We start from the raw sequence: 12,670 nt of genomic DNA on the forward strand, positions 1-12,670 counted from the left end.
TTCAGCCCACCTCAAGGACAGGCCCTTATACAGGTTTCATGGGAAAGTATCTCTCCTTCTGCATGCTGTTCCCTACCATAGAGACTCTGGGCAAAGATTTCTGGGCAGGGGTGTTCACAGCAGCACTGTGTGTCATGGAGGAAGGAAAAAGGAAAGAGAAGAGAGGAAAAGAAGAAAAAAGAAAGAAAAGTAGAACAGGAAAGGAAAGAAGAGGAGAAGAAAATATTAAATGCTAGGCTAAAGCAGCATAGATAGAGATAAAACAAAAGACTCATTTCTGGGTTTAAAATCAGGTATCACACACCTTAGGACATCGGGAAAGCTCATGTTGCTTTAGTAAAAGGTAGGATCTGCAGTGAGTCATAGAAAGACTGCAAGATTGGAAGCACAATGCCAGCATGGCGTTGACCTGGCAGGGCTTGGAATATCACTGCTGGACGTGTGCGTAACACTGGGTGACTGTGGGTGTCGTGACTTTCCAAGTTCAGCATGAAGTGATTTAGAAACAGATGCAGAGGCTTTGACGTCCTTCAGAGTGCAGGGAAGGGCCACTTAGGAAGCCAGGGGGCCTCAGTCCAGCTGGTCTCTGCCCTTCCCACCCACAGTCCCTGCCCCGGGCTCACCAAGACCATCCCCGGCACCACAGCAAACTTGGTCACCAGCAGGGGTGGGTGGCACTGTAGGGGGCTGTCCAGGTCATACTGCAGCAGGCGATATGGGTCGTGCCGGCACTGACAAGAGAGGCTGGTCAGTGACACCACACCACCAAGTGCACCCTGGTCTCAACTTCAGAGCCCTCATTAGAAAGAGGCCATCAAGAGATGGCTGCTACAGGGTCAACACGAGCCAGACCCGGGGCTGTGGCATATGATTCTCCAGCCTCACGACGCGAAGTTAGTCCATCCTGTGTGTGTGTCCCTAGGTCTATCCTTGCCCTAAAGCCTCCAGGCCCTTCCCTGAATGCCCTGTCTTAATTACCCATCCCTGCCCTAGCTGCCCTACCCTGATCTCTAGGGACCATCATCAAATGAACTGAGGACTGATGCAATTCCCTCGAGGCTGGAATCGTGTAGGTCTGCTAAAGCTGGAGATTGATCACAAGTGTAGGGCTAGAGCAAAACCAGCCAGGAAAACACAGAAAGCCCAAAACAAGCCAAGTAAACAAGTTGTTCCAGCTCCAAGAAGGCAAAGGGCCCAGGCCAGCCAGGTAAACAAGTTGCTAGGCAGTGGGGTTGAAACTGACATTCTTCCTTGGAGTGTTCGGAGCCTATAAATAAAGGTGCTATAGTGGTTGAGCAGTTTCTTTTTCTTCCATCAGGAGAATAAGGGCACCACCTGAGGCCAGCACCAGCTTTGTCTCTTCTTTATTTTCCCATCCTCTCACTGTCCCCCCAGCCCCACACTGCCCCCCTCTGCTTGGGAACATCTAGAGCTGCAGCTGGTTACTACAGTCTACAGGGATGGCCACAGCTCAGGTTCCTGAGAAACACTCACTGAACTAAACTGAATCCCTGGCTGAGCACCACCCTGAGGGTGGATATGAAGACCCCATCCAAGGGCTCACACTCAGAATCCTGCAGCAAGGCAAAAGTGCTAGGTCCCAGGAAGCATGAGGGGAGACACTGTGTGAAGGAAGTCACCATGGACACCTGCTTACAGGCCCAGGTGGAGCCTTGGCCCCAGTGAGGGTGAGTCTAAGGGTGCTGAGGCTGAGGGTGATAAGGCTGAGTCAGGAATGGCCCTACAGAGGAAAGGAGGTGGAAGAGGAGGGAATCCATGTGTCCCAGGGGTGCAGCCTGAGGGCTCCACTTCACCTGCAGTGACTGGAACCTCAAGTCACCCTGCTCCCTGGCCGCCTGCCTGGATATACCTTCCCCTTCCCCTCCCCTGGGCACAAGGCAGCACATGTGGGGCTACAGCATACTGCACATCCTGCTAGCAATGGTCACATGTTTTCTGAGCCCTGAACATGGTCTCTGCTCTTGACAGCTATGCATACAGAAAGCTCAAATTTTGTATCACTCTGGATGAGCAGAGAGGCACCCAGATTTGTCCTGAGGGTCAGAAGTAGTGACACTTACTCAGGAGCAGGAGAAGGAGTCCGGAGAAGATGGGGCAGTGTCATGGACAGCAGAAGAGGGGGAGCAAAGGCCCTGGGGACTCAAGCACCTGAGAATGGGATCCCCTTGTCTAAGCAGTACCCTGGGCCTCACCTGATCTGGTCCACACTCACCTGGACACAGGGAGAACCACGGCCCTGCTGCTCATGGCTATATAGCGTGTCCAGCAGCCACTGCAGCTGTGCAGTGTCTATCGGGGTCCGGCTTGCAAGGATGCCAAACACCAACACCTGTTCAGGGTCACGGGGTGCCGATAGGAAGAGCTCCAGCTCCAGGTCAGACACCAGGGGCACCTTCAACATGCACTTGCAGCCCGGGCGTGGGTCCTGTTTGCACACCAGCTTGCGCAGCACCAGTGGACAGTCAGAGCATAAGGCCACCTGCTGCTGTGAGGGGCTGTGTGCCGAGGGGCTATGTGCCTCAGGAATCTTCTTCCTCCTGCAGAGGGAGTGCAGTTGACTGAGCACCAGCCATGGGAGTGGGTACTCACCTCCCTGGCACCATAATAAATCACAAATGGATAAACAAAATACATGAGAAAATAGTTGCAAATATAGTGGTACCGTGATTCACGAACATTTTTGTTTGTGAACAATTTGGTTCACAGAAGCATCTGGCAAGTTTTTTTGTTTGCGGACTCTGCCTCAGGTAACAAACTGCAATGACCATTTTTCCAGCCCAAGCATGAATGTGGCCATCTTTTTCAAAATTGTTGAACAAGTCAAATCTATGAACCAAGGCACCACTGTATATGTTAACTGGTATTTAGCAAATAAGGATTTTATTTGTGACAATAACAATATAAAATTAGAAGTGTATAAGCACAGAGCTTTGTACAGAATACTTTGTCTGTTTTGGTGTTTTGAGACAGGGTCTCAGTATGTAGCTAGGCTGGGATAATTCCTGTATATTATCGAGCTAGGCTGGTATTTATTAAAAGCAGGGCTAAGGGTGCAGCTCAGTGAGGGAGCACTTGTTCTGAATGTGCAAGGCCCTGGGTTTGAATTCTAGCACGGGGAGAAAAAGAAAAGAAGAAGTAACACAAACTGGATTGTCACATGTGTGGGCACCATGGTGCTTCAGCATGCTTTCCGTAAGAGGAGCATTTTAGATTTTAGCACATGGTGAACTTGAAAGGAACAAATGTTTCAAGCAAGTGATGGGCAGTAGAAAGCAGAAATGGCAGCCAGTATCAGAGGGTGACAGTTCCTAGTGGAAAGTTATATTGGAGATAAACAAAGACATGGTATATTGAGGGAAGTTGCTCCATTTCAAAACAAAACAGTTACAGAAATATATGCGTGCAATACCAGAGCTCCCTAAATGTGTGAAGTGAGGGAAAAGCAGGAAAGTCTGCAGTAATTATTAAAGCCTTTAACATCCTTCTTAAAACCTTTGTCAGCACTGAGCTAGGGAGTCTCAATCACTAAGTTGCCCAGGCTGGGCCCAAATTTGCAGTCTTTCTGCGTCAACCTCCAGAGCCAGGATTACTGGTGTGGGTTGCACCCTGCTTAAAACCAAAACATGAAGATTGACCAAATTAGGACATGTTCTAAGATCATAAAAGAAACATTAACAAATTTAAAAGGAAAGACCCCAAATCACTAGCTATTAGTGAAATGCAAATTTACATGAAAATAAGACGTCATTGTTCATCTGGCACCAGCCTTAAACAGCAACCTGACAGTACCAGGTGCGAACCAAGAGCTACAGCAACTGGAGCGTTCAGACATGTTCAGCAGGAACACGTGATGACATAGCTGCTTGAGGAGCTGTGACACAGGCCTTTACCCTGTGACCCAGCAGTGTGGCCTCTAAGCACTTGCCCAGGTGAAAGGACAATTTATGTTCAGATGAAAACCTGCTGGAGAATATTTATAGCAGCTTTCTTTATAAGCACCAAAAAAATGAAAAGAATTCAAATACTGGATAGTAGTTGAACAGATAAAGTCCTGCCCCTTCATGTGTCGACCACACAGAAGAGTCAACATTCAAAAGCTGAGGCTGTGTCTCTAGAGGGACTTGCTGACCAGGCCAGCCCATGGCTGGTGCCTGGGGACTGGGCGCTTGAGCCAGAACCTGCTCTTGCCTAGAGTGTGCCTGCAGTGTGCTGTATGCCACACCCTGCCCCCCTTTCAGTCACCTGAAATCTCGATGAATACTAGTCAGAGGGTACATAGGTGACTGGCCTCTGCTGACCACTCTGGGGTGAGTGTTTAGGATGCTCTTGGGCAGACAGTGGCTACACTGGAGAAAGCTTCCCCTCTAGTTTTCTCCAGACTGGAGCTGTGTTTTCATCTTACTGATCCTATCGTGTGTCCTTGACTGTCATAAACCTTATCCATGAGGACAGCATTCTGAGTCTCATGGGTCCTAGTGAACCTCTGGATGGGGGGTGCTACTGGGGTCCCCCAAAGGAATTCTACTCAGCAGTGGATAGAAGGGGAAGGTTGGGGTGTGCACACATAGGCCTGGTCTGCACACATTGTACTAAATGAAGAAGCAAAGTCAAGGTTCTCATATAATTCCACTGATGGGACATCATGGAAAGTGCAAAATGACAGCTACAGAAAACAGAGCAGCCCCTCAGGGATGGAAGTGAGGGCTAGGGAAGGGCTATGGAAGAGAACTGCTTTCTTGGGCATGTTGGTGATACCTCTCTATTCACTCATCTAAACTCAGAATTTTAGATCAAAAGAGTAAACTATACCATAAGCAAATTAAAAATTAATTTAAATTGAGGTAAAACCTATTAGTTTTCTCTAGTCAACCACAAAATTAAAAGTTAAATAAAACACAATTTATAATAGCAATAAAACTGACAAACACATCCACAATATATAAAGAACTCCTGCAAATAAATGAAGAAAGATAAGGAACCCAGGGCTGGGGATTTAGCTCAGTGGCATAAGCGCCTGCCTTACAAGCGCAAGGTCGTGAGTTCGATCCCTGGTACTGATAAAAAAAAAAAAAAAAGATAAGGAATCCAATAGGAAAAAATGAACTGAGCAGGCACTTTACAAAGGAGAATGTCCCAAATGGTCAATGCGAAAGTCAGGAAGCATTCAGCCCCTGGAATCATCAGGAAAATGCAAATGAAACCACATTTGATGATGAAAAAGAGCTCACCCTGCCTAATGGTGTGCACTGGACAGTCGATGATATCAGACCCAGGTGAGCATGTGGCATGTCGCTGAAGGGGCCGAGCCTGACACCCCATGGTGTCTGTACCAGAGATGGACACAATCTGTGATCGTCATGTGACACCCTGCACACACTGGCAGGAGAGGGGCATGCACCAATAGCAGCTTGGGCTCTCAGCGCCCACACAGAAACAGTCCAACTCCACCAACTCAGAACGCAACTTAACTCCTAGTACACCATATCTACTGAAGGTACGTGCCCTGTGGCAGGGACCACATAGACGAACACCACAGTCACCATGCTGAGTGGCACGGCTGCACACCAAGAGGACACAGCCAACAAATCTACTGAAAACCGGGAGCACTGTGGGTTAGAAATGTCTGTCTGGGGAGAGAGGGGCGCAGAGCGTGTGGAGCGGGAGAGGGGACTCCCAAGGGACTGGTGACCCCCGATTCTAGATTCGGTGGTTCTGTGTACTTTGTGATGTTCAAAGAGCTATAACCTAGGACTTGATCATTTTTCTGTGTGTATTTTATGTTTTTGAAAAGTTAAAGTATAAAAAATATTTTTTAGGTCTTTTAAATTTTAAAAAGATAAATAAATTGAGGTAATGTTCATTAAGTTATAGAACAGTTGAACACAATGGCACACGCCTGTAATCCCAGCACTTGAGAGGCTGAGGCAGGAGGGTCACCTTGAGTTCCAGGTCAGCCTGGGCTACATAATGAGCGCAAAGCCAGCCTGAACTACACAGCGAGACCAGGTTTTAAAAAACTGAAACCAAATAAGTTATAGAATGACTTCCTGTGGTACTGCATGGCTGTTCACCACCCCCAGCCCATCTTTAGGCTGTGTCCACATCACGGGTCTCAACACCCATGCCTGGTAACTACCTTCAGACTCCTGTGCTCTCTTGCCCCTGTCTGTGCCCACCTACTCTGCCCCATCCTCTCTGGCACATAAAGTCACTGCAAAAGCAGCTTCCCTGACCCCTCTGCTGACTGTGGCCTACACCACCTCCTGCCCATCACTCTATCCAGTCAGTATTTCTCAGATAGGAAGCAATGATAGTGACTCGTGCAGGCCCTGGAGACCGTGTGGTCTTTGTCACCACTGCTGGACAGTGGTCATTGCCATTTTCCTGGGAAACAGATATGGAGTACAAATGATATGTGTGGCTGTGGTCCAATAAAGCTTACTAAGAGATACTGACAGCTGAATTGTTTATCTTTTCTGTTGTTTTCTCAAGACGGAGTCTCACTATGTAGCCCACCTCAAGCTTGTGGCAATCCTGCCTCAGCCTCCCAAGTGCTGGAATTACATGCATGCAGCAACATGTCTAGTGTAAATTCCCTATCATTTAATATGTTATAAAATATTCTTCTGACTCCCGCCCCCCAAGTGCTTACAAAGGTAAAAACTATTCTTAGCTTGTCCATAAAAGGAGAAGCAGTGAGGTTCTGACCTTGTCCATGCCAGCTCCTGTGCTGACACACTACTCTGATGTGTTTTCTTCCTTGCTTTGATCATGGTTTAAAATCATTTCATTTGTTCATGGATTTGTCGCCTGTTTTCCCACCCCCGGGCTCAAGCTGTCTAGTCCCTGTCCTGTCCACATGGCCACCTATCACAGCCCCTGCCCTGTGGAGAGAGTGAAGGATCAGGCCAACCTGTAGACAGCTGTGGCCTTGGCCTGGACTCTGGGCATCTTCTTCCGCCTGGGACTGGCGGGCGCAGGCACAGTTTGCTCGGGCACAGAATCCTCCATCATGGAGTCTGGCCGACTTGACTGGAACCGGGGAATGGGTTCCCCTAAGCGCAAGCTCAGCTTCGGGGCGCACTCGGTTAGGGTGCTGGATTTCAGCCTGGCTTGGACAAATTCAGCCTCCTCCCGCATAGTGGGATACTTTATGGTGAAGAGGCCTGGAACAGAAAACTCTATTGTTTCTTTTGTCCCTGCAGGGTCCTCGTGTCCTTATCGCCTTACAGAGCACGGTCCTAACCAGGATAGCCAAGTGGCTAACGTGCCTGCTGGCTAACGTGGGACACTGTTCAAGGCAGATGCTCTCCCAGACCCAGCCTCAGCTCCCTCTCTGTGGGCACCCGTGTCCCCTCTACTTGCTGTCTGCCCTGGAGCTGGAAGGAGCCAGCTGCACCAGAAGTCCTAGCTTGGCCAGAGAACATTAGTTCCAGTCTCGAGGACACAACGTCAACCTCTTTCTCTGTTGCACTGTGCTGTGTTGATTTCTGTCTTGCCCCAGTTCCCTCCCAGACCAAACAGTTCTTGAGGCTGTGGCCCTCATTTTTCTATTGAGCGAGGCACTAGGAAGACAGAGCCAGCCCAGCTCCAGCAGGAAGGAAATACACCCAGTGCTGAGTATCGAGGTTTGTAACCAGAGCAATGGAGGGAGCTGTGGCCAGAGGAGGTGTGGCCCCTTCTGCTAGGGAAGTCCAGGGAAGCTCCCAGGGGTGGAGACAGCGACAAGGACAAGCTCCCCAAAGAGGCCATTGAGGGCAGCACAGGGATGCCGTTCTTACTAGCCCATCAGCTGTGAGGAGGACTCAGAGCCTCAACCAATGTGTAAAAGTCCCGAGGCTGCCCTGCCAGGCCTGCAGGTGCTCTGAAGGACAAGGACAGCCTAGTGACGGGACCCTGCCTTCCATGAGCCTCTTCTCACACAGAGGGAGGAACAGGGCTATATATGGATGTAGGAGCTCATGAGAGATGACATTGAGAGGTGACACAGGTGTGAGTAGGGTATACAGAAAGGCAGCCTCATGGAGACAGACAGGAGAGAGCTGGGAAACAGAAGTTGGCCGGGTTCACCCCTCAGTCCCTGCAAGGTGGGCCTGAGACCACATCCATGTTGGGGACCTCTGCTCTATCCCCCACTGGGGGCCCAGACACAGGTGGGTGGGAAGAGCTGGGACACTGAGGCCATCACTAAGTCTCTAGACTCTGAGTCTTACCTGCTGCCAGCAGCACGGAGTTCATAAACTGAGTCACTGTCTTCTGGAATCGCTTCTTGATCTCGGCCAGTGCACGGCTCATCTTGGATATCTTCTCATCAGTGCTAATTCTGCGGCTCATCTGGGGGCAAAGTGGACAGTGAGGGGCTGCTGCCTGCCAGGCAAGATGCACTCTGGCTGCAGCAGCATGCGCTGTACCCCACCTCTCTGCATGCCCTCCACATAAACATGGATCATAGAATTGTCTCCCCGCTGGACTGCAGGCTCCCAGAGGAGGCTGAGTCCTGCACGGCCTCTGAGTTCATGCAGAAAGTGCTCAAGAAATGCGGGCCCAGCTGGGTGTGGAGGTGCACACCTGTAATCTCAGCACTTGAGAAAATGAGGCAGGAAGATCACTTTGAGTTCAAGGCCAGACTGGGCTACATAACAAGAATGACTCATAAACCAAAGAGTAAAATAATGATGTTCCAGTCCTGAAACCCTGGGTGGACAAGGGCTCTGGGAGTGCACACTGCCAGCATCCCTCACAAGGGTGCTGGAGATCACCTAGGACCCATCCTCCCGCTGATGGATCCTGAACCTTCTCGAGGGAAGGGTTGGTGCTTTTGGCAGCTCCCACATGACACAGAGGACGGGTGGGTTTGGGCCTTGGTGGCGAGGCTGGATGAGTACAGACAGAACAGATTTTCTGGGGATGACAGCATCAGCTGTGTGTCCTCCCTCCCCTGCAGAGGCTCTGTGAAGGACTCTTAGCTAACAGGAAAGCCTGTTGCCTTTGATAGCTGGCTCCAGTCTCTGCTCCTGGCTAACTTTATTTACTTGTAATTTATGCCCAGTCTGCTTCTGACAAGGATTTGAGTGGCTCTGGGCTAATAAAGCATTTAAATTGAGGCACTGCTGTGATGGACGACCTCAGGATGGAGCCAGGCCCCGGGCTGTAAAAGCAGGGCCGCTGCTCTGCCTGTCGCTATGATGGGTGGCTTTTCCAGGAAGATGATGCTGGGGAAACCATTTAATAGGCTTCCTATGATGGGGACTCTGCAGGAGGAGGTGAACTCACCACCCTAGCTGACACAGGTGTCCTGGGATTTTATAGAACAAACCCCAAACCAGCATGCACAGGGCAGTCTTGAAAGGTGATAAAAGCACCAGAACTGGGGTGTGTTAAAGTGGGGTGAGCCCTTCTACATGCCTAAAGAGATGAGGAAACTGGCTAGGTCCCCCTTCCTGGGGCGGAAAGTGTTCATGACAACTCTGAGGGTCCTAAGATGTAAGATCAGCTGATCATCGGAGGCTTGGGGCTTCTTGTATAAATACTTGGGCAGCCACAAGATGCTGTGGCATGGAGTCATTTGTCCTGATCATCTAGGTGGAAGTCTGTGTGACAGCACACGCCCTGTGTCTCACCCAGAGGTTGTTACTCCCCCTCCCCCACCTTTCCTTAATGTGGTGCTATTTACCAAGACTGTGTTAACACACGAGTCTGCTATCCCTGCGTTAAACATCCCAAGGTGGTTATGTTCTCTGAGTTACTGTGTCATTTTAACAACATCTCAGCCTCCTCCTGCCCTCAGGCCTTTGTTAATGTCCCTTGGTGGACATCCATTCTGGATGCCAGCACAATAGCATAGAAATCTAATGTGAACTGCTTGTAAACATTTAGCAGCTACCTGAGAAACATTTTGGAATGGTGGATTTTTAATCCCATGTTTATTTAGCACAGGATATAAAAATATGGTCATTTCAGCATGAAATGAAAATAGGTCATGAGAAGGACATTCTGTATCCTCTGGTCCGTGAGCCTTTGAGAGGCTGTATCTTCACAGAGTCTGTCTCTGGCTGGGTCTGGACCTGTCAGTTTCCAAAACTCAGAAGCCCTGTAGGTGACAGCACAGCTTGGCACTTGAGTTCTAGCTGGTTGAACAGGCACACAGGCTGGAGAGTCAAGGGTCTTCCCTTGGGCAGGAAGGGGTGGCAGGGACTGGAGTGACTTCTCTCCATGGCTCAGGTGTCTCCAAGGCTTGCATCCTGGTCCTTAGCTGCATCCCACTCTTCAGAGCCCCCAAATAGAGATTTCTAGAGAGCAGAACATGACAGCAATTTAATGAGGATGGGGTTTTCTGATGTCAACTGCCTTGAAAAAAGAAATGCAAGCTTCCTTTCCACCATCTAATGGTTTTCATGCAGTGCGGAACTGTGACTTCATACAGCGTGTCCCTGACAGTGACTTCTAGAGTGAGAAGATGTGCCAGTGAAGAGGATGAATGCAGCCACTTGACTCTGTCTCTGTCTCTGTCTCTCTCTCTTCCTGATGCTGAGGATGGAACACAAGGCTTCATGCGCACCCAGCACTAAGCTCAGTTCCAGCCTGTGGTTTTGTTTCCCTTTGTGGAAGCGGTATGAGTCGAACTCTGAGCATCGTGTGTCCTAGTGTCTTGAGAGTCCTCTTCCTGAATGCTTTCTCTTCTCATACTTGCAGTTCTCAAGTTCCCCTCTGTCTTAGTTACTTTTCTCTCATTGCTGAGAAGTTTTGGGTACCTGATACCCAAAGTTAATGAAGGAAGGATTTATTTAGGTGATGGTTTGTAGAGGTTTCAGTCCATAACAGGCTGGCTCCAAAGCAGGGAGGAACATGGCAGAGGGGCGACAGTTCATGGTGGTGGAAGACAGCAAAAGCAACAAGCAAGAACAAAAGACAGAACCAAATTTCTTTCTGTCCACTTCATCTTACCCAGATTGCTGGGATTAAGGCAGGGCCAATCCAATCAATGGAGTGATCCAGCAATCACCCACCCTAATCCCTGTATCCTTAATCCCAGCATGCACTATGATTCAGTCACAATCTCTAGATTCAACTATCTCCAAAGAAGCCTGCCTTCTACGTCTGCATGAGGCTTTGGGAGGACACACCTCAACGATCAAACTGGATTGTGCTGTAGCAAATTTACCCTTTCCTTACTGAGGCATCCATTGGAGCTTGGAGAGCACAGCTTCATTTCTAACTCTCTGGTGGTTGCCCTGGATCCATGAATGAATAAATATAGGTAAAGCGTGCTGGAGAAAGCATCTTAGAAAGCAGGCGTGAGGCTCTCCTCCCAGAGTGCACATCATTTCTTCCTGTGTCCATTTTGATGTCCTAATGTGTACCTTTCCTGTGTTCCTGCATCCCTGTGCAGTCATGGCCAAAGTTCCTCCAAACCTGAGGTTCTCAGAGAGTAGGGTGTGCTAGGGTAGATGCCCCTAAGCTGGACCCTCCTGCTCAGCTCTTACAACTTGCAATCCAGGTTTGGACATTTCGGGGAGGGAAAGGGTATATTTACAATTCCTCTGCACACTGTGTACGTGGGACCAGCCCTGGGCCATCCCACAAAGTACCCTTGGAGGCATTTTTTTCTGGCCCTTGAGGCACAGGGACTATGTCCTCTTCACCTTCTCTTCCATGATGGTGACTTGACACCAGCTGCTGTAGGATCTATGGAGATGCAGTGGAGGGAAGAATTGAATTCCTAATCTCCATCCAGGAGCACTGGAAAGCACTGATGGCCTCTGTACTGCGGGGCCACACCCTCAGATCCAAGCCACTGTGAATCAAACTTATGTAGGCAGAATCACAGCTGGACTGAACCCATACAGATGTGTTATTTTTGCCTTCATCTTGAGTGATTTACATGGCATTTCGAATGCACCGATGTTTATAAGTCACCTCGAGATGATTTAAAGAGTACAGAAGAGGCCACAGACTAAAAGCCAGCCTGGCATCATTTTCTATGTGCATGAGAAGGAGGTCCCAGAACTAGTCCCGGGGGATGATATGTATCATCTGAAGGGTCCCCTCCTGGAGCTGGGGGATGATATGTGTCATCTGAAGCCCAGGAAGCCCCCAACTTAGTGAGAAGACTGAGTCGTACAAAGAAGCAGATGGAGAATGTTGTAGCCAAGGGCTGAGCAGGCGGGGGTGGAGGGACCCCAACCGGGACACAAGAGGGCAGAGGAGCGCCCTGGTAGCTTCCTGCCACACCCCTGTGCACCTGAGGCTCCCCACAGTGTGTTCCCTCATCCTGGCCTGGGTGCTGCCTGTGGTGGGTCTGGCCCCCAACTGCCCAAGGATGGTTTAAAGTCATCTTGCCATGAGAACATTTCAGTTCCCCTTCTTCACCTCCTTCTTCTCCAGGATGTGGGCCTCAAGATGGAGCCCAAGATCTTGTGTGAGGGAGGCGGATGCTGACACCATGCTGGAGAATCTAGAATTGGAACTCTGGTCATCTTGTCCCCAACAGAGAGCAGCTCTGAGAATAGACAAACCCAGAGAAGCACCGAGGGTAGGAGTCTGGGGGACCCTCAAGGGCCTCGTGGGCCATCCCAAAGCTGTGTTGGTCAGGCTTCTCAGTCCAGATGCTGACTTGCTCTCTCTTCATGCTCAGAGGCAGCCCACGAGG

General features: G+C 49.7%; 1 protein-coding gene across 1 annotated transcript in view; it reads right to left on the bottom strand.

Annotated features, from left to right (window-relative positions):
• Positions 1-12,670, bottom strand: part of CUNH3orf20 (chromosome unknown C3orf20 homolog) — a 40,514-nt gene that overhangs the window by 3,169 nt on the left and 24,675 nt on the right. The window contains exons 11-14 of the mRNA XM_063238594.1: positions 8,235-8,355; positions 6,935-7,187; positions 2,234-2,558; positions 624-731 (exon numbers count right to left, since the gene is read on the bottom strand). Coding sequence (XP_063094664.1) covers positions 624-731; positions 2,234-2,558; positions 6,935-7,187; positions 8,235-8,355 — 807 coding nt within the window. The remainder of the gene's footprint in view (positions 1-623; positions 732-2,233; positions 2,559-6,934; positions 7,188-8,234; positions 8,356-12,670) is intronic.

Source organism: Cavia porcellus, unplaced genomic scaffold (genome assembly GCF_034190915.1).
Source record: "Cavia porcellus strain 051 isolate PalLab524CR breed Dunkin Hartley unplaced genomic scaffold, mCavPor4.1 scaffold_27, whole genome shotgun sequence".
Taxonomy (NCBI): domain Eukaryota; kingdom Metazoa; phylum Chordata; class Mammalia; order Rodentia; family Caviidae; genus Cavia; species Cavia porcellus.